This window comes from Mesocricetus auratus, unplaced genomic scaffold (genome assembly GCF_017639785.1).
Source record: "Mesocricetus auratus isolate SY011 unplaced genomic scaffold, BCM_Maur_2.0 Super-Scaffold_15014, whole genome shotgun sequence".
NCBI lineage: Eukaryota > Metazoa > Chordata > Mammalia > Rodentia > Cricetidae > Mesocricetus > Mesocricetus auratus.
Genome location: NW_024429186.1, coordinates 26,448,894 through 26,468,787, shown reverse-complemented (window position 1 = coordinate 26,468,787; position 19,894 = coordinate 26,448,894). Strand labels below are relative to the sequence as shown.

Genomic DNA, 19,894 nt, shown 5'->3' with positions numbered 1-19,894 from the left:
GCCAAGGCCCTCTCAGGTGGCTGTGTTCCTTGGAGTAACAATTGAGATCCGACTCGTGGCAGTCTGTACTATCCTGACTTCTTGTCCAAGGATCTGATATCGAGCTGGACCATTTGGCTCTCATCATCTTTGAGTTGCTTGCAAGGGTGTGGAGGGACAAACCTATAGCTCTCTTCCAGTTTGCTTGCTTTTTACCCTCAGGATGGAACCCAGGGCCTCTCATACTTTATTGGTGTTAGGATCCAGGCATTATGCTGCCCTGCCTGTCACCTGGCAGAATGCGCTCAGGCAGTACCGTGGTCAGCCCAGGCTCCTATGGCTGCTACATCACTACATAGTCTGCAGGAAGGTGCAAAGAGGCAAACTCCGCCCACCTCCCCTCTTCTCAGCATCTCTCTGAGGAGGTAGACAATCTCTGCCTGTCTCATCCCTTTCTTCTCTCTCCCCTCTCCCCCCACGCCCTTCCCTTCTCAATACCTCTAGCTGTATTCCTAACAGTAAGCCCCTCACAATGCCACCCCCCAACCCCTTGCTAGAGTTGTGTACAAAGCTTACTCTCAGCTAATGCTTTTTTCCCATTTCCCTTTATTTAGAACTTATTTTAAATGGGCTTTATTGTGCTGTAATTGTGTCTCTACAGGCCCTCTTAAAACCCCGGGATGAGCATGCACATATACTGGCAAGTTATAATATTACAGTCTCGATAGAGTTGAGTCCTGCTTACTGTAAACATTTCAGGCAGAATAAGGCCAGAACCCAGAGATTCCACAAATAGTTATCACTTCCTGACAAATTCATGTCCTCCCCAGCACAATGTTCAATTCAGGGGAATCTGATGGACAGATGTTAAAAATGAAAGACAGATTCGAAATTCCCTGGATGAATGCATTCTAGAATGTTGTTTCTGAATTTCAAGGAAGGTTCACTAAAATGCTGACTCTTCCGGGCTAAAAGCAGAAGTCTGGATGGGAAGGCCTTTGGGCATGATACACTACCACAGACAGATAACCAGAGGTGGGATCTTTATTTCACAAGTTTCAAGATACAGTACAAAACGAATCTGTACATCTCTCTATTAACAGGGTTTGTTTACACAATTATAATACACTTCACCAGCCTTTATATTGCATTCCATTAAATACAAAATAAATTTACAAAAGTCTACTATGGTGTTCCTTCACAATGCCAGCTTACGTTCTTTAAGAACTCCCCTCACACTTTGATAATGTCAACATTGTTTTGTAAATAAAAGAGAAATAGTGTCAGATTGTTCATCAATAAATAGTAAAGACAGCACATCTGAATGGCTCTCTGCACATAAACAAAGGACCCTCCTTTCGCACACAGCTTTCTAAATGTGTAAACAGTCTCTTTAAGACACAGATCACTGGTACACAGGGTTATTTCCAATTCTCTTCAAATCCCTAGTGGGTGGAGACACTTGGCTTCTTCTCAAAGAACACGACCCATCTAAAAACCAGACACTACAGCATCCAGCAATATTCTTCTCTTATATTTGAGCAACTGACGAAATTTTTTTGCATAAAATAGTTTTCTTTTGTTCTGGCTATTTCTTGTATACCTCTGGCCATAATATTGTCTAATATACTTTAGAGTCACTGCCAAATACCAGTGGTTCCTGGAGTAAATACGAGCTTGCTCTTCTTGGCGGGGAGTGGGCCGCCAGAAGCATCTTGTTCTGAAATGTACATGTGAAGTGTTAGTGCAAACCCCTGGAAAGGAAGGTTTCCAAGATGGCAGCAGACACCCGTGCAAATGCCACACACATGGAGAGCTGAGGTCCGCATTTGGAGGCCCACATGCCTGCTCCAAGCACTAAGGAGCAAACATGAGGAGCAGAGAAGGGAGGGGGGAAAAAACCAACCAACCAGCCAAACAAAAACAAAATTCTATGTGTAGAATACTCAGCCATCAATCGGCTCGTTACCAGATCCCCGAAGGAGGTCTGTAGTGCTTCTCCATGGTAGAGACAAGACAGGTGAGCGGTAAAATGGTGAGAAATGAATCTTACATTCAGAAGAATAACAAACCTTCAAGAATATCAAGACTTAAGACTTGTATTTTTACATTAGTCTCGCTTAGGTGTTAATGAATTTTTGATAAGAAAATACCTTTGATTTACCTTTTTCTGTGCTTTCGGCTAGTAACCAAGAAAACCCAGAAACCAGAAACCAAAACTTCAAACTCAAAAAGAAAACCGTCACCTTTGGAAAACACTGCCAAAGTAAAACTCCTGGTCTCAAGACTCTGAAATGTCTAGCTACCCAAAGGGGCCCAACAGAGGACAAGACAGACAACAGGCAGCAGGAGGGATGGGCTACAGAGAGGGAGCAAGGAAGCCAGGCTCTATCTGTAAGTCTAAATCCTGATGCTAAAACTCCTGAAGCCTGGAGTTGGCTTAATGTCACTGACATTAACTAGCTTTATTGCCACTTTATTCAAATGGATGCCATTAGTAAGTACTGTGCATTATTTTTGAGGAGAAACACCAAACCCAATTCCTATTTTCTTAGGTACCATGTCCCATAAGCAGGAAGGGACCAGGAGCAAAGCATTTTGAGACCATCTTTGAAAGAAGCCAGAAGAACTGAAATTACCTTAAACATGCTATCCAGATTTCTGGGCACAAACGACCGAGCTGGAAGCAGAAGGGGCAAATGAGCCAAGGGAAGGACGCCTGCAGGATTAACAAGAAAAGACAGCGAGGGGCAGGCCTGCTCCCTGAAAACACCACCACGCTGTCCCCTCCAGCCTTAGGTAGTGCATTCTAGTTTAGGAAGTGTTTTTTCTAGGTACTCTAGGAAGGGAGGAAAGATGGACACAAAACGCGTCTGTCCAAGGACACACTAGGTGGGTGGCACAGGAAAACCACAGAAGTCGTAACACCTTAGAGAGTTCCCAACTACTGGTTAATTTTTAGAGACTGGGTCTTGTTTTGTTGCCTAGGCTGGTCTTGAACTCCTGGCCTAAAGTGATTTTTCCTTCCTCAGCCCCACAAGGAGCTGGGACTGCTGGTACACCACTGTATCCGGTTCCTCTGAATGACTTCAACAGTGCCTTCTAAATGAAGAGTGAGTGCCGCCACCTTGGGTTATGCTGGGATGGGGGCAGGGTGAGGAGGAGAGGCAGCAGTGCCGGCCCTGATTTACCAGACCACTTACAAGCGCAGGCCACAGAATAAGCCTTTATATTTACAGGTGCTGCCCAAAGCAACATCACATTTTTGAGAGGAATACTTGCTGCCTTTCAATGACCCTCTTTTATGTATATGGCCTCTTTGTGGCCACCTCTTCAAATTTGGAAGCAAATATCTGGGAGGAAAGTTTGCTTACTGGGTTTCCCATAATACTGTAAGCACACACAAAGTATACACCTTCACACTTAAAACCTTCATGTTCATTATAGATGAACTAAGTCTAGATCCGATTATAACCCCAACATTCAAACCCAAAGCATTACAAACACAAGTGATAAACTCAAGTTTAAAACAAGTTTCCCGGCAGACAGGGAAAGAGCACAGGTGACTGAACAGGCTGGTATCAGTTCACTCACAGGGTGCTGGCTGCTGGGCACTGCCACTGGATGATTACACAAACCACAAATTCAGCTTAGGCTTTAATTCTTTCACATGGGTGATTATGTGACACTCTCAAGGTTTGTTGTTTTTGCATCTGTTTAAGCAGGCAATGCTCAAGTGTGACAGCAGCCCTAAGTTCCTAATGTTTACAACAGGAGGGTGATATGACAGCCAAGCCAGCGGCTGACTTTCTACAGCCACATAAAACTCACAAATAAAGTTACCACAGCATACAGACAGAAATGGTACACCCACGCCTTGGTTTTCGACATGGGTTGGTTCTAACCCATCCGTAATGATCTGAGTTTTAGTATTACAAAGAAAGTCACCGCCTGCCATAGCTTGACAACAGTATTTCATATTTGAAGATTTTCAGAGGGTTCTCTGCTCTCTGTACAGTAGGAAATGAAAAGTAAAACGAAACCTGGGAAGCAATGCATTAACTTGTGGGCGGGTGCGTGCCATCCGTCCCCCTGACGTCGGTTAAGGCTGTTTTCTGATTTCTCCATCAGTCCATCCTCTGGCTTCTAGACTATTCTGTATGCTCAAACCAACAAGCAAGTCACACTGAGGAGTTGGGAGCAAATTCCTATGTGAGTGCAAGGAGTCAGTTCACTGAGTTTTACTTCTATTCCATTACAAGAAGTGAAGTTCACAAAGAATTCTTTAGCAAAGCCTTTCAGTCTTTCGAGGAAGAGAAGTCTGCTATGAAGCATCACAGTCGCCAGTATAGCAAACTGCTCAGTAATCCCTTTTGATATAGAAAGTGCCAAATATGTGTGCTTGCATGTAGACTGGTAAACTCTCCCAGTTACCGCATTTCCCACACACCCTGAAGACGTCCTGTTTGGCTTGTTCTATTTTTAACTTAAAGGCAAGTTCTAGTCTCAGACTTAAGCATGTTTTTATGGTTAAACTTGCAACTAACTGAGTTCTCCCAGGTTGTCAGGACCGTAAAGGACACTGATGCAAGAACACACGCACACTGAAGGATGACAGAGGGGTCTCAGGAAAGACGGGTGGGCACAGAGGACATGACTCAAGAGTCTTGTGTGTGTTTCCAGGACAAAGAGAGAAAAAGAAGGAAAAAGAGGCAAGCCACCGAGAGCTGTCATCCCATATGGCACTGAAGCAAACATTCACTGTAGCTCCAGTGAGAGCTACTCGTCCCTGAAAAGGAAGGCAGCAGGCTCTCAGCAGCTTCTGGGATCCCACACTTCCTCGAGCCTCTTCCGGGCGGTGGCCACCATCCAGAGCCCTGTGTCAAATGCAAGTGTTCTCAGCAAGCAGCTCCCTAGAGGTCACGGACCCAGGCGGGTGTGTGGCTGCTACTGTGGTGGCTGCTGCTCTGGTGGTCCTTCCTGCTGGGGAGGAGCTGGCCGTGGCCCTGGGGGCCTGGGTACCGGCACATCCTGGTGCTGTCTCTGTCTGTAAGCTATGACCGTACCCAACAGGAGCGCGATGATGGTCATGAGGTAAAGGTCCCACTCGGGTCCCAGAAGCTGGTCCATATCCAGTTGGGTGAATATGTCTCGGATCTGAATGAGAACAACACAGAAAGCATTATCACTTCAACGTCAGCCACAGAACTCTGAAAGCAGTCATGTGACAAGCAGTTCTGAAGGCCTGGGCTCCAGGCCACTGTATGCACCGGTTCTAACAAGGGTTTAAAACTCTGCAGCTGAAGTCTCCAGAGCTGAGCTGCTGTGTCCTAACAGCTGGCAACATTGTATGTCTAACCCAACTCTTGCCACCAGGAATCTAATGTGGCAATTCCCAGCTACTTCTCACAGTAGACATTGGAAAGGGTCACCAGGTAACAAAAGAAACTCCACAAACCCTGTACACTGGCGTATCTCTAACCTGTCCACAGTGACAGCAGGCCAGCTGGCTGTGCTTCTCCCATCTAACTGAAGACTTCAGGGCCAGGCATCTATTGGCTGAACAAACGCCTCTTTTTGGTTATGTTTTTTTTGTTGTTGTTGTTTGTTTTTGAGACAGGGTTTCTCTGTGTTGTACCTCTGGTTGTCTTGGAATTCACTCTGTAGACCAGGCCAGCCTCAAAATCACAGAGATCCAATTGCCACTGCTTCCTGAGTGCTGGAATTAAAGGTGTACACCACTGCTGCCCAGCTTTGGCTAGGTTTCACTATTTCACACATAAATTTAAACTTACAAGTTATATTCTTAGTCTATGAGATTTTGTAAAGTTGTGCCCCCAAAACTCTTGTAATATACATTTTGTAGGTATAGGCACCAAATTTTCTAGAAAAAAAAATTATAAGAAACTATTGTGTTCCCTGTGGGATTCTGAACCTTTTTTTAACCCAGTCTGGCTTTCTTATCATCAATGCTTACTACTCTTGCATTTTTTTTTTTTTATAGGCTGGGATTCCTTGCTCTTTTTTTGTTTCAGTTGGAGAATCTTACTGTTTTCTTTGTAGATCTGTATAAAAACTCAGCAAAAGTATCCTCTCTGTGGCACGCCACTGTACTAAATCCTAGACTTGATCACTTATGGTCTGGGATGGCTCTGGATCACTTAAGGAAAGCATGGGAGATAATGGTCTGGGATTGCTCTGGGAGAGTCAGAGCTGTCTCATGTTGGCTGTACATAAGCCAGGCAATTGCTCTGTCCCCAAGTCTAAGCCCAGTCCTCACTGTCAGCTGCTTAGAGTATGTGACAGAAAGTACAGCACACTGGCTCATGCTACCAAGGAACTCTAACAAGTGACAGTATACATATTTTAGAAACCAGATGGATAGGGTCTAAGGTGTCCTGGTTCTGGGAATCATGTGTGGAGGACCTTGGTGGTGTGGGTTAAGGTGGTAAAGGGAGAGAGGTCTCTGTTAGTGTGGGAGCAGCATGACTTACTTCTGCATCTGCAATGCATGGGAGAAGCTGACCCCCAGGGCAGGTCTAATGGAGCAGCACCATCTGCTCCCAGACCCATTTAAGAGTTAGGTATCATCCTTTCTCAGTCTGGAATCAACTAAAGGTAAACGGCTCTTAACCAGGGCTCTCAACACCACAGCATTTCTGGGGCAAACTGAGTACAGGAGAAAATCTACATGGCAGACCCAGGGCAATTACACACATGTCTTGTTACTACAGTTGGTAGCTTTGAGGGGAACAGGTAACCCACCACCTAGTTAGCTTCTGTCACCCATTTAAGCACTCAGGCTCTTTCAGAGACAAAAGCTCTGTGGCATTTCAAACATCTGCTTCACTGTTGGAAAACTCACAGTTCCGAGACTCAGCTCTCAGACTTCTCCTCCATCTTTCTCTTCTCACAGTATTGGTTTGAGTCTCAGCCAGGCATGCGCCTGACTTAACTTTTTATTACTGTTTCAAAGTGGGGAGTTAGGTCTCAGCTTTCCCTGAACAAGAAAACATTTGTACCAATGACAAGCGCTTTAATGCTAAGAACCCGAGAAGTGTTACTTAAAAACTCTGCCATTCACCCTGCTTGATGAACTCATTTGTACTTTACCTGGGAAGAAGGTCCCCAAACTTTTAATCTCTAGGCCTAAAAAGTGACATAATTTGTATTTTTTAAATTAAGAGACACACATCACTTACATTTGCTTCCCGTATGTACTGTAAGAAATAGACGACACCCAATTTGCAGAGTGCAAGGAAGACAGGAACTTGTGCATCTGGGCTAGCCTCGGCTGCCATGTCATAAAAGCGTTTTGCAAGGTGAATATCCTACAGTGCAGAAAATAAAGTAAAACTCATTCTTGTCAAAATATACAAAAGGTATTGATTTAGTTTCAGAAAAGTTGTCCTGCCTTTCAAGATCCCACTTAAAATGTCCACTACCTAAGGGAAAACCCCAAGTTTAACCTGGGTGAAAATTCTGTAATTGCCTAATTAAATGATTTTGAAAATTTCAAACTAGGAATTGGAAAGAAACAACTCATTTCCTCCACTGTAACATCAGATTTTATGTGTCCATACCCCGGATCCGGGCACACACGAAACACATAGTATTGCTGACCTGGAGATTCCTAAGGACAGCCTCTGTTTCCAGCCACCCTTTCGCTAACACTTTAGTCAGTGTAGGCAGACCTGTGTCTGCTCACACTGGGGAGGGTCGTCAAGACACTGGTCCTTTCCTAGAGAAGTATGGGAATCTATGTGGGAGATCCCAACTCCTACTATGTGGTTTTCTGAGACAGAAATGCCTGGAGTCAACCCTGTGCACACATAACCTGTCTCTGCAAAGGAAGACTCCAGCCTGACACCTACTCCTTCCTTAGTTTGCTGTCTGGTCTGGGAAAGCCTCAGAGATCATTTGGCCAGCAGCTTGCTACCCTGCCTGAGGAGCAGGCTCTTGTGCTGACTGACACAAACCCTCACAGGGAGTCTCGCCACAGTGTTTCTGAAGAGGGTGATCCCAGTCATTACCAATTCTGCCCCAGGTGGCAGGACAGGGATGACGGAGTTCAGAAGAATGCCAGCCTTACAGGACAGAATGCTATTACACACGGGAAAGGAAGAGCACCAGAAATTCCTCCTCCACACACAGATTTAAGTAGAAGCTGTTACTTTCAGCTAGTCCTTATTCTCAGCCCTCAAATGTGTCATTTGTTAAAAAGAAAAGCACTTTCGATTAATAGTAAGAGTGTGGAGAGTATGCAATTAAAAAATACATAATTTAAACATTTTTTGACAACCGAATCTTTCAAGGTCTTGGATCCAACTTTCTGTGCTACCATAGACTTGGTGCTGTGGCTGACTTAACAGGGTAATTCAACCCTATCAAACTGCATCCTGTATTACATTTCTAGTCATCATCAGCCTTCATACTTTGGACTGACTTTTGCTGTTGCTGCTGTTTTGAGACAGGGTCTTGTATGGACTTGGGGAAGACCTTGACCCGATCCTCTTGTCTCTCCTTGCTGGAATCACAGGTGTGTACCACCATGCCAGCTGCATTGGTTACTGTTTAGTAGTTTAAATGTTTCCTTCATTTACAAAGCAGGACAAAAGTGGAAATGGTGATGAGGATGCTTTATAAAGTCATGCCATGTAGGAGTTATTGTGAATTTTCTATCTGATCACTTGCTCTCAAAAGCTGAACCTAGGCTCCCTTCATGAATACTCTAACTTTTATTGTAGTGTTTGTCCCAAAGTGTACTAGCAGTAATGCTTTCTTGGAATTCTTTTGGGGTAGACAGGCAAAAACTTAGGACTATTCTAAAGGAAATCAGACTTCATTAGGAAGGTGAAGACATCAGTAGAAAAGATTTTTTTTAAGCCATTTTAGAATGATTCAGAAACAATGGCATTGATTGAGAAGGTGGATATAGTTCCTGAAACAAGAGGCTACCACAGGGCAGTACTACCCAGAATGCAGCAGTGCTCACACTCACATGTGTGCTGGACATGAGATGCAGGGACACACTAGAAACCCGCTTTTTATCTGTGGCCCAAAGTCTGACACAATTCCAGGGCAAGCATCTCCCCTTGTCTTGGCAATGCTACTCAAGTGTCAGCTTTGACGCCACACTCACCTGTTTAATGCCTAGGCCCTTCTCATGCATGTAGCCCAGGTTAAACATAGCTTGGGCACTGTGTTGTTGCTCCGAAGCCAATCGGTAATGAATAAAAGCAGTCTCGTAATCCACATCAGTGCCAAACCCATAGAAATGGTAGTCTCCAAGTTTAATTCTAGCCACGGTATAACCTAAAACAAAAGAGTGTGCTTAAAACAACTCATTTTTAAACAGGCTTATATAAAGCAGAATTTCCATTTGTACTGGAAAAACTTTAAATGGATCCCTCAACCAAGTTCTACAGTCAGTAAACATTTATAGTAGACATTATTTCTTCTGCAGAAAGCACGTGACAGTCACCGAGAAGTCAGCCAGGTGGGTGGTAACTCTCTGTCTCACTAATGCCACCCTTCAAATGACATGCTCCATTTATCATGTCATTTAAATCTAAAATGACTGTTCAGCTTGAGCACTGTGTGGGACAGGAGGAGGAGAGGCCTAATGTGGAGAGGAATTCTTGAGGAAAATATGTTAAAGAAAAAGAAGGGAAAGGATAAGAGTTCTTTTCCGTTTCCGGCTGGTTTTCTATTGTACATTCTTTAGTTCTCAATTTATACAATCAGCTGGCCAGAAGCTGAAAACCAAGTGGTGATGGGAATGTCCAGTCAAGCACCGGCAATTCAAATACTCACCTAAGAATGAAGACCGGTCACAAGCAAGATAAGCTACGGTACCTCTGAGGGTTCATGAGAGATAAAAATCAGCAGAGTGAGGGATCCTGGGCAAGACTCACTCTGACAATTAGCCACTCACCTTGAGAGGCGGCCCTGTTCCAATGCAGCAAAGCTCTGGGGTAAGTCTCATTCTCACCTACAATGGTTGCTTCTCCTACAGGAAAGACGCGAAACAAAAGTCAAGTGTCGTCATTTGTAATCTAGGGTGACTACACGGAGCACAGCACATATGAAATTAAGCTAGTATGGAGAGTAAATAAATATTAGAAGAAGATACTGGCTTCAAAGGAATCACTGATTCAGGGTGACACTACTTCCTGGAGCAGGATTCAGCCACAGCCAGATACTGAGACCACTGTATAGATTTGGATGGGGAAAGGGCAGTTTTGCATTTATTTCACTTTGAAACTCTTATCGCCGAATGCAGTTAGGCCTGCAACAGGGCGCAAGTGGATCTTACTCTGGTCAAGGATGAAGGCTGCGTTGCTCTGTGCCACTTCGTAGCCCTGTTCGGCCAGCAGGAGGTACTGGACCACTGCAGCATTGTAGTCCCCGTCTTTATAGCTGTTGTAGGCAGTCATGAGCCTCTCCGACCAGCGGCCTCGCTCACACACGTTCTTAAACAACTGTGCGAGAGAAACAGGACATGCACGCTAGAAAACAACCTTCGCCTCGGGGCTGTAGGTGATTAAGTTTGCTCCATGACTTGCTGGCAGCTGGCTTTCCTCACCCTTTAGAAGCAAACACACAGCAACTAATAGCAACCTACATATTATTTACTGTGGCTGGGCTATTTTAGTGATTTCTGTGTAGTACAGGTATTAGTAGCACATTCTTCTACCTGAGGTGAGTCTAATTAACATCCCCACTTTATAAGTGAGGACACTAAATGAAGCAAAGATTGATTTTCAAATCCAGGCTATGCTTTTACCAATATCCCTCCAGTGACAGGAGCGAGAGCTAAAGAGAAGCAGCTCCAGTTAGCAGATGTGGGCTGTGCCCTTTGCACGCCTCCTTCAAGAACTCTTTAGTCTGACACTATGTATCATAAACTCCGGAGGAGATACAGATACTGCTGATGTCTGCACTCAGCCTCACAGACACTGCTTATTACAGGAACCAACAGTAAGGAGGAGAGCATGCATAGATGTCCAGTGTCCTCCCTTGGAAGACCACTGCGAGTGGGCTGAGTCGGGACACATGGAAGGAATCATGTCAAGGGAACCAGAAAGGGAAGCGCAGGCTGCAGAAAAGCCCTCACCTCCACCGCAGTGTGACAGGACCTCATCACCCCTGTGCCGCTGGCGTGCATCTGTGCCAGGTTATAGAAAGCCAGGATATGGCCTCCTTGAGAAGCTAAATTAAAATACTTCAAGGCCTGCTTATAATCTCTCTTGACTCCAATGCCATCTGCAAGACAAATGAAACAAAAGCAAACGCAAGGTGAGCAGAGTCTTAAACAGGCTTTAGTGATGCACCACAGAACTTTCTCTAGGAGGAAAAAAAATTAGTGAACGTCTTATTCTTACCCAATAATATATGTCAGTCTCACCAATGCAGATTTAATAGTAATGTAGACTAATATAAAATGTGAGAAATGAGATGCATGGTAATTGAACTGGTAGAATATTAACTCATCAGCATCGAGTCTCCCATTTCTATATCCGAGTGCCACATAATGGTAAAGCAGTTTCGATTGCTATGTCCATCATTAACCCTATGATGATACCTACTGTAGTACATAGAGCCAAGCTGCAGCTGCCCATCCACCCAGCCTTGCTCAGCAGCTTTCTGGAAATACTTGAGTGCCAGGTCATAATTCTGCAGAATAAGATGTCAAATGGTAAGAAAGCACAAAACACTGACACACTTGGGAGTACAGACAGTCATTCTCTGTAAGAACAAAGTATACATATTCTTAAAAGACCACTTTAAAAGGACCATCTTATGATTAAAAAACCCCCATAGCCATTAATGGTCCAGGGTACAGCGGAGTTAGGGTCTCATAAAGAAAAGCAAGAGAGAGTTTTGTGAACTAACTTATATGTTTGCTCTCAGAAAGCACAAACACAAGCAGAATGCCAGAGTAGGAATTAGGAAAAACTTTTTATTAATCACCTTATCCCTTCAAACTTTAATTTTTCTATTATTAAATAAGGAATATTATTTTCTCCTTATTTGTTCCCTTCCTGTGTACATTACAGGATGCTATGTTCTTAGATCCCATAGAGCATGTGTAACCATAGGAAAAATCAAAATACACTAATCTGAATTTTGTTAGGGAATAAATATAGGTAAGTTTTTAAGACCCAGCTCTTAGTTTCAGACACAGAAAAGTATGTTGGATGGCATGACATCATGATTCGGGGCATCTCCCATGAGACAATGGCAAGGACAAACAAGTGCTTGTGGACACAACACTGACATTTAGGAGGTTACTGGTGGCCTGGACATGAGCCAGAAACCTGACAACTAAGAACTAAAGTGGCTTACTAAGGTTCACTCTTTGGAGACACTTGGCTTTCAGCGAAGGACTGGAGAGAAGAGAGGCGGAAGCTAGAAGAAGCAAAGGGCGGAAGGGAAACCTCTCTCTTCTAAATAGACGTGAATGCCTTCTTAGCTCTGAGTAAAGAGGCGGGCAAGGAAGAAAGTCCTGGAGAGATGGGAAGAGTGCCGAGTGTAGGAAGCAGACACGAAGAATGAGAGACAACTCTACCCCTCAGATGGTCCCAGAGATGGAGCTGGCCTAACCTAAGAAGACAGTTAGATGAGGTGTGAGGCATGGCATGGGAACAGGTCAACTGGAGTCACCAGGAAAGGGCTTGTTGCGATGATGGCTCCGCCTGGCTGAATGGAGAGCTATACCTCCTGCCCGCCCGCACTGGCTGACTGCTTCCTAAACTCAGCATGCTGCACACACTTACAACTTGAACTCCTCTTCCATAGAGGTAGGCCATTCCAAGCCCGCTCTGTCCCACGGGGTTGCCCTGTAAACCAGAGAAATCAGACAACAGTGATAAGAGCTCATTACAAACAACCCGGGGGAGGACAAATGATTTCAGGAGAAATAATCTGAAGCATATTAGAATATGTTTCAATTAGTTGCCAATTAAAAACAAACTTTTCCCTTCCATTTAGAGTAAACGCAGCTTGACTTTTAGACACTAGAGGGCTATCAGTAATTTGCTTTTAAAGATTAAAACATTAAATGATGATAGGATCAAGTCTTGTGACCTGACTTATGATCATAATCACCATGAATTTATGACACAAATTTGACTAACATATTTCACCAAAATCAAAAGCAGGTCACATCTGGGGTATTTATTCATTGGTCACTTCCTGTCCTAACAAAAAAGGAAGGACAATACTATGGAGCAGAGTCAACACTCATGCATTAACTGCAACAATGCTACCAGGTGGTAGTGATACTTAAGATTTTTAGTGACACAGAGCAAACAGCAGTATTTTGAGATGCAAGACAGAAAATTCTAGAATTCACCCAACTCGGAGGGATGGATGACATTTAAAAACAACAACAAAACGTGTCATAGCATCCCTCAGGAAAATACTCAAGTGACACTATGATGCACAGTAATATAGAGTTGGAAAGAGATCAGTGAACACACAGGAAGCATACAGGGCCTTAAGTATCCTACATGCCGTTTTCCCCCCCCTCTCCGGGTCAAAGAAAGTCTAAATTGGCCTTTAATCCCAGCACCCAGGAAGCAGAGGCAGGCAGATCTCTGTGAGTTTGAGGGCAGCTTGGTCCATAAAGTTAGTTTCAGAACAGGCTCCAAAGCTGCACAGAGAACCTCTGTCTCAAAGAGTGTGTGTGTGTGTGTGTGTGTGTGTGTGTGTGTGTGTGTGTGTGTGTGTGTGTGTGTGTGTGTGTGAGAGAGAGAGAGAGAGAGAGAGAGAGAGAGAGAGAGAGAGAGTCCTAAATTGTGTGTTCTGGTTATCAGTAGAACTAGATTTTGGAAGCTTTCAAACTGCAGTACAACTGAGGTAGGGTTTTCATTGCTAAAAACCAGTAGTCTCCTGACGAGAAAACACTTTAAAGACATTTCAACAGAGTTAACATCCCCCACCTAGTTCCTAAGGCAGAAACTGCTTTTATTGGGATAGCTCTTCTGGTTAACTCATCAGGTGTATGTAAGCACTTCCAATAGCTGGGGGCACGGGCTGGCTCTGATAAATCCTGACTAACCCCTCCACACAGTCCACTCATTAACCACTGGTGACACAGCGCACAGGTCAATACACTAAGCCGGGAGTCTCACCATGTCCGCGGCTTTCTTGAAGTAGTGAAGTGCTGTCTCATTACTCTGAGGGACGATGTCGCTTCCTTCAGAATACATCTGGAAAACAGGCCCCAATTTCAGGTGGAGTTCTCACCCTTTCTCCAGATAGTTAGCTCTCATGGAATTACCCCACAAAGCTTAGATTCTCCACAGGAAAGTGTAGAATTTAAGGCAAACATCTACTGGCAAATACAAATTTTTAAGTATTTGGTATCCTATTAAATATATGATTTAGGTACAGATTTGAATAATAAAACAGGTTAATGACTGCCTCAAGAAATCTTGAAACTTTTTTAAACATTACATTTGCTTGTGTATGTGTGCTTGCAGGTGGCATGCATGTAATGGGGTACGTGTCTGGAGGTCTGAGGACAACCTGTTCTTCTCCATCCACACTCTGGGTCCTGGGGACTGGCTTCTTGTATGAACCATTTCACCAGCCAGGAAAAGACATCCTTAAGCCAGGACAGCCAGGTGGTGAAAAATTTGGTTGAGGCCAGATGACTGCTCCCATCAGTACAAGCAGACTGTTGAGAGTCACAATGTCTACTTTCCCCTTTCATCCACTAAGCTGCCCCAGAACAGGGTAAATGGTGCATCTGACCTAAGAGGCGGGCCGGAGAGGTAGCTCAGTTGGTAAAATGCCTGCTACAAGCATGTAGACTTAAGTTAGAACCCCAGAGTCCAAGTTCAAAGAAGCTGGGCAGGATATCATGCACATGCAGTCTCAGTGCCTGTGAGGCAGAGACAGGCAGATCCCACAGCACCAATGGACAGCTAATCTGGCCTACTTGTTAAATTACAGGTCAATGACCTGTCTCAAAAATAGGGTGTATGATGCCCAAGACTATTTTCTGGTCTCTATACAGGCACACACATGTGCATGCACACCTGCACAAACACAAAACCAAGTAACTAAGAAGTTATCTAACAAGGTATAAACACTAATGAACTACAGGATCAGGTAAGGCTTTCAAAGAAAGAAAAACAAATGGTCAACACTGCTTCTCATTCATATACTATACTGAGGAAGCAACACTAAAGGTGCTTTTAAATCTAGGATTAATTAGTAATTTAAGGAAAAAGTAAAACCGTTGGAAATAAAAAGATTTTAAATTCTTGTCAAGCAGTAGTGGTGCACACCTTTAATCCCAGCATTTGGGAGGCAAAGGCAGGAGGATCTTTGTGAGTTCAAGGTCAGTCTGGTCTACAAAGTGAGTTCTGGGACTGGCTTCATAGCTACTGAGAAACCTTGTCTTGAAAAACCAAACAACCAAACAAAAAGATTTTACATTATTAACAAAAACAGATGAAGAAGAAAAAAAAGGAAAAGAGAAAAAAAGAAAAAAGAGGAAAGAAGAAAAAAAAACAGATGAAGAAAAGAGATTCCTGTGTCACGATGCTGGAAGGCTGCTATCCTCACTGCCATAGCACCAACTCAACACAGATCATGCTGTATAACACTGGAAGGCTTGCATGAAATGCTTTAGCTCCCAGTTAGCTAGCTGTGATCATGTGGTAAGTCTCGGTGAGATTTTCCTGTCTGTAAAATCCTTAGAATCCACCTGAACTTTCCTTACCTTAGGATTTGGTCAGACACGAACAACTGTCAGTTTACAGTGTATTAATGTTTAAAAAACAATGAAAATGGAATTCCTCCCTGACACAGATCTATTCACTAGTTTTTAGATGTAAATGCTTCATTGCTCCAAAAAACTATACTGAGGGGTGATCTCACAGCTGTCATATTTAAGACAATAAAGATCTGCAAATGCTAAAAGATTCTCACTCAAGCATGAAAGGAAACAGACAAGAGTGAGCTTTAGCAAAACCCTGTGTACAATACAGCATCACAGCCCTCACCATTGCATATAACTGACACAATGTTAGGAGCTCGGACAGTGAATACACTTGGGAGCAAATGTCTAAGTTGTCTGATTCTAAGTTGTGCTTCACTCGGCATTACCTTAAGACAGGACGTGATTCACTTACACTGGAAATTTTATTTTGCTGTTACATAACATAACTGCAGGTTATACAGTACCTTTCCCAGGAAGGCCATCGCATGTGAATTGCCAGCATTTGCTGCTAAGTTGAAGTAGTCAAATGCTCTCTGTGAGAGAAGAATTTATAAAAATAATTAGTTTTTAACGGAATCTGTTTTAACCAAAACACTTATTTCAGGAACATCAGGAGAAAAAAAATCTTGTTATATTAAAGTAGCCTTAAAAACAAGAATACCCAGCTATGAGGATTTCAAGCAGACATGCATATATCTAGAAGTTTTATGACCACAAAGAAATGTCTTGTGTTTCCCAAAGCGCATAGGTAAGAGGACATCTTTATTACAGGCAATGTGAATAAGCTTTAGGCAGATAGGCTTCATTATCTACTGTTGGTATCTGGCAGAAAGGAAAAAAAACTAAGAGACATTCAGGAGGCATGGGGACTATTCTGGAACACAATTTCCTTTTGTTACCAAGAGAAAAGGTTTGGCTGTATTTGAAGTCAGATAACTAAACCCACTGGTGCTGGAAGATACTCATTATCACTCCTCTCAACTCAATGCTACCACAGCCACTTTTGTTGAGGTTCTTACACCGCTGGTTTTATTCTTCACTCCTGCTGATTATTACTCTCTTCCCTTTCTAATCTTTTTCCATTCAAGTACATTCTCCTAATGTATAAAAAGTCTACCAAAAAATACAAGACGCATCTTTTCTTCAGAATTTCAGCTTCTCTTCAATGGGACTGACACCCATTAGCTCCTTAATTCTGGTGCAGTTTCCTCAGTGAATCCTCTACAGGACTCCACTCCATTCTACACGCTTGAGCGGCTTCCATCAACTACTTCAGAGGAAGCTCTTAAGCTACCAATAGCCTCATGGCAAGCAGAAGTCTCTCCTCTCACTTGCTTCTCTGTGGCAATGATGGAGTCCATCTTGTATGTGTAGCTTGGCTTCACATGCACCCTTTCTTGACTTCCGTATCCTGTCTGTACCTGCATCATTCACAGCTAGTTCTTACTCTATCATCTGCCTTCTATCCTTACAGTTCTTCAAGGTGCAACTGAGAAGGTCATTCTCTTGTATGTTCTTTAAGCAGCCTTATGTCCTCCATGGCTTCACATGTCATCTAGATGCTGGCAACTTCTAAATTTATATTTAACAGAGCTAAATAATGCAATCGTGGAACTCACAAAGTGTATGCTAAATCTATCCACTCACTGCCTGTACCATGGTTCTAGTACAGATTATATGTTCTTTCATATGAAGCTCTGGAATACTGTCCTCTTTGATTTCCCTGACTGACTGTATTTTGGGATTTTACTAACTCATTCTGCACATGGCAGCAAGAGTCAACGCTTTCAAATCTGCATGTACTGGTTCTAAGAGTCCCCTGAGTGCAGAGGTTAAGCTGACATGAGCAGGCGCCATCTGTCCCAGAATTACATTACGTCCTATGATGTCAGCACCGTGGGCATACCAACCCTGCTCCCTTCTGTCCCAGGGCCTGTGCACACAGTGTTCCTTTTTGCCCTGGAATGGCTCTACCTTTCAACATGCCATCTTCTCTTCCCTAAAGAAGTCTTCCCTGACAGCTGGTTGCTCCCCTCCCTTACTTATTATAGCCCTTGATTCTGTTTCGAAACAGCAACTACACCTTTAAATGCTTGCTGTTTGTTGATGTAGTCATTTAAAAAGTAACTAATATTCCATTGGACTTGAAACTCCAATAAGGGCAGTCACCAAAGCTTACTGTCCAGTACTGTAGGAACTAAAATGTTTGCTGAATGAATGCGAACATGTGCTGGAAAATCCTTTTTTTTTTCTTTTGTGAAGCTGGTGAAACATCCTCCTGTTGTATAACTGCTTTACAGGTAAGCAGCACACGGTACAAGCACGTCCCCAGCTCTTGCTATGCAAGAACCCTGGGGCAAACTGCTCTTATTATTTTTGTTAAGAAGCAGCATATAGCATACATTTTATGACCATGAGACAATGACAGCTACAAAAAGCTGCCCAATTAAAGAAAACCCACAGGCGTTTGGTATAGTTAGTGTGTTTTTGTGACAATTCTTTTTTTTTTTTTGAAGATTTACTTATTATGAGTTCAATATTCTGTCTGCACACCAGAAGAGGGCACCAGATCTCATTATGGATGGCTGTGAGTCACCATGTGGTTGCTGGAAATTGAACTCAGGACCTTGGGAAGAGCAGCCAGGGATCTTAACCTCCGAGCCATATCTCCACTCCAAAAATTTAATTCTTAAAGTTGAAATAACTTTACTTGACGTAGTTAACTGGTATGACAGCAAAATAATAGTTTTATGGGTTCTTCAAATACTTGTGGAGAACTTACTATGTGCTAGGCTCTGCTGGGGGCTGGAATAAAGTGGTAGACAAGGCAGACATGACTGTGCTCTCTTGTCCTTAGGATGTAGCAGAGGAAAAAGTTATAAATCAAGCAATTTGCTTCGGACAAGGACCACAAAGATCACATATTTTTCAGGCATCCTTTGTCATATGTGACCTTCTCTGGAGTGGGGATGAGGCTTAAGGGAGACATTATAGATTAGTATTGAGTTCTGGAGGACAGATAGGAATTACTATATGAGCAAGGTAGCTGGGGTGATAGTCACTGAAGTCATTAGAAAGACAGGCTCTCGATAGGTTCAAAGACCTTAGAAAATTCTATGTGCTGTGACTTAGCAAGGGCTGGAGGGGTACAGAGGCTGGAATGAAGTCTTGGAGGTCATGGTAAAGGGAGAATTTTTCAGCTACCACAGAGCACTGAAGTTTTAGGTGTACCACAGGATCAGATGCTGGAGTTACAGAAACAAGACAGATACCTAGAAATATGAGTGACAGGTACAATAATGGAGAGAGGAAAGAGATGAGTCATAGGACGGAAAGCAGGTAAAACTTGGTAACTATTGATCCGACTGGAATAGTTATAATCTTCTGATTTCTAAAATATAACACCTTCCTCTGCCCTATATTCTTTAAAATGTATCCTTTTTATGGTTTACTTTTTGCTCTTTGATAAAAATTGTTTTTTAATTTTGAGTGTGTGTGTGTGTCTGAGAGTGGTATGTGTACCTGAGTACGGGTACCTGCAGGGCCCTGGAATTGGAGTTATAGGCAACTCTAAACTGTGGACATGGATGCTGGGAACAGAACTCAAGTTATCTGTAAGAGCAGCAGGTACTCTTAGCTGCTGGGTCATCTCTCCAGATCCAAATGGTGTCTAAGACTTACTATATTATATCCTTAAGAAAAAAGAAATCAGGATGTATACACATCCTGTGTGTTTTGGGTAGTGCTAAGAGCTAAGTTTAAGAGTGATAAAATCTGGGGCTAGACAGACAGCTCAGCAGTTGAGAGCACACGCTGCATTCTTCCACAGGACCCGAGTACAGTGTCCAGCGGCCATACTTCCACCTGCAACTCCTTTGCAGGCATCTGCACTGGCACCTGCACACACAGGGCACACAGAAACACGCGTGCACAGGCAACTGCACACACAGGGCACACACACAGAAACACGTGTGTACAGGCACCTGCACACACATGGCATACAGAAACACATGTGCACAGGCACCTGCACACATAGGGCACACAGAAACACGTGTGCACAGGCACCTGCACACACAGGGCATACAGAAACACGTGTGCTCAGGCACATGCACACACAGGGCACACACACAGAAACACGCGTACACAGGCACATGCACACACATGGCACACAGA

General features: G+C 43.5%; 1 protein-coding gene across 1 annotated transcript in view; it reads right to left on the bottom strand.

The window, feature by feature from the left end:
* Nucleotides 1-4,882: 4,882 nt before the first annotated feature.
* Nucleotides 4,883-19,894, bottom strand: part of Sel1l (SEL1L adaptor subunit of ERAD E3 ubiquitin ligase) — a 40,841-nt gene continuing 25,829 nt past the window's right edge. The window contains 10 exon segments of the mRNA NM_001281362.1: nt 4,883-5,136; nt 7,182-7,310; nt 9,122-9,294; nt 9,917-9,991; nt 10,298-10,463; nt 11,099-11,247; nt 11,571-11,658; nt 12,762-12,824; nt 14,121-14,198; nt 16,186-16,254. Of these exon segments, the coding sequence (NP_001268291.1) occupies nt 4,927-5,136; nt 7,182-7,310; nt 9,122-9,294; nt 9,917-9,991; nt 10,298-10,463; nt 11,099-11,247; nt 11,571-11,658; nt 12,762-12,824; nt 14,121-14,198; nt 16,186-16,254 (1,200 nt within the window). The 3' untranslated portion in view covers nt 4,883-4,926.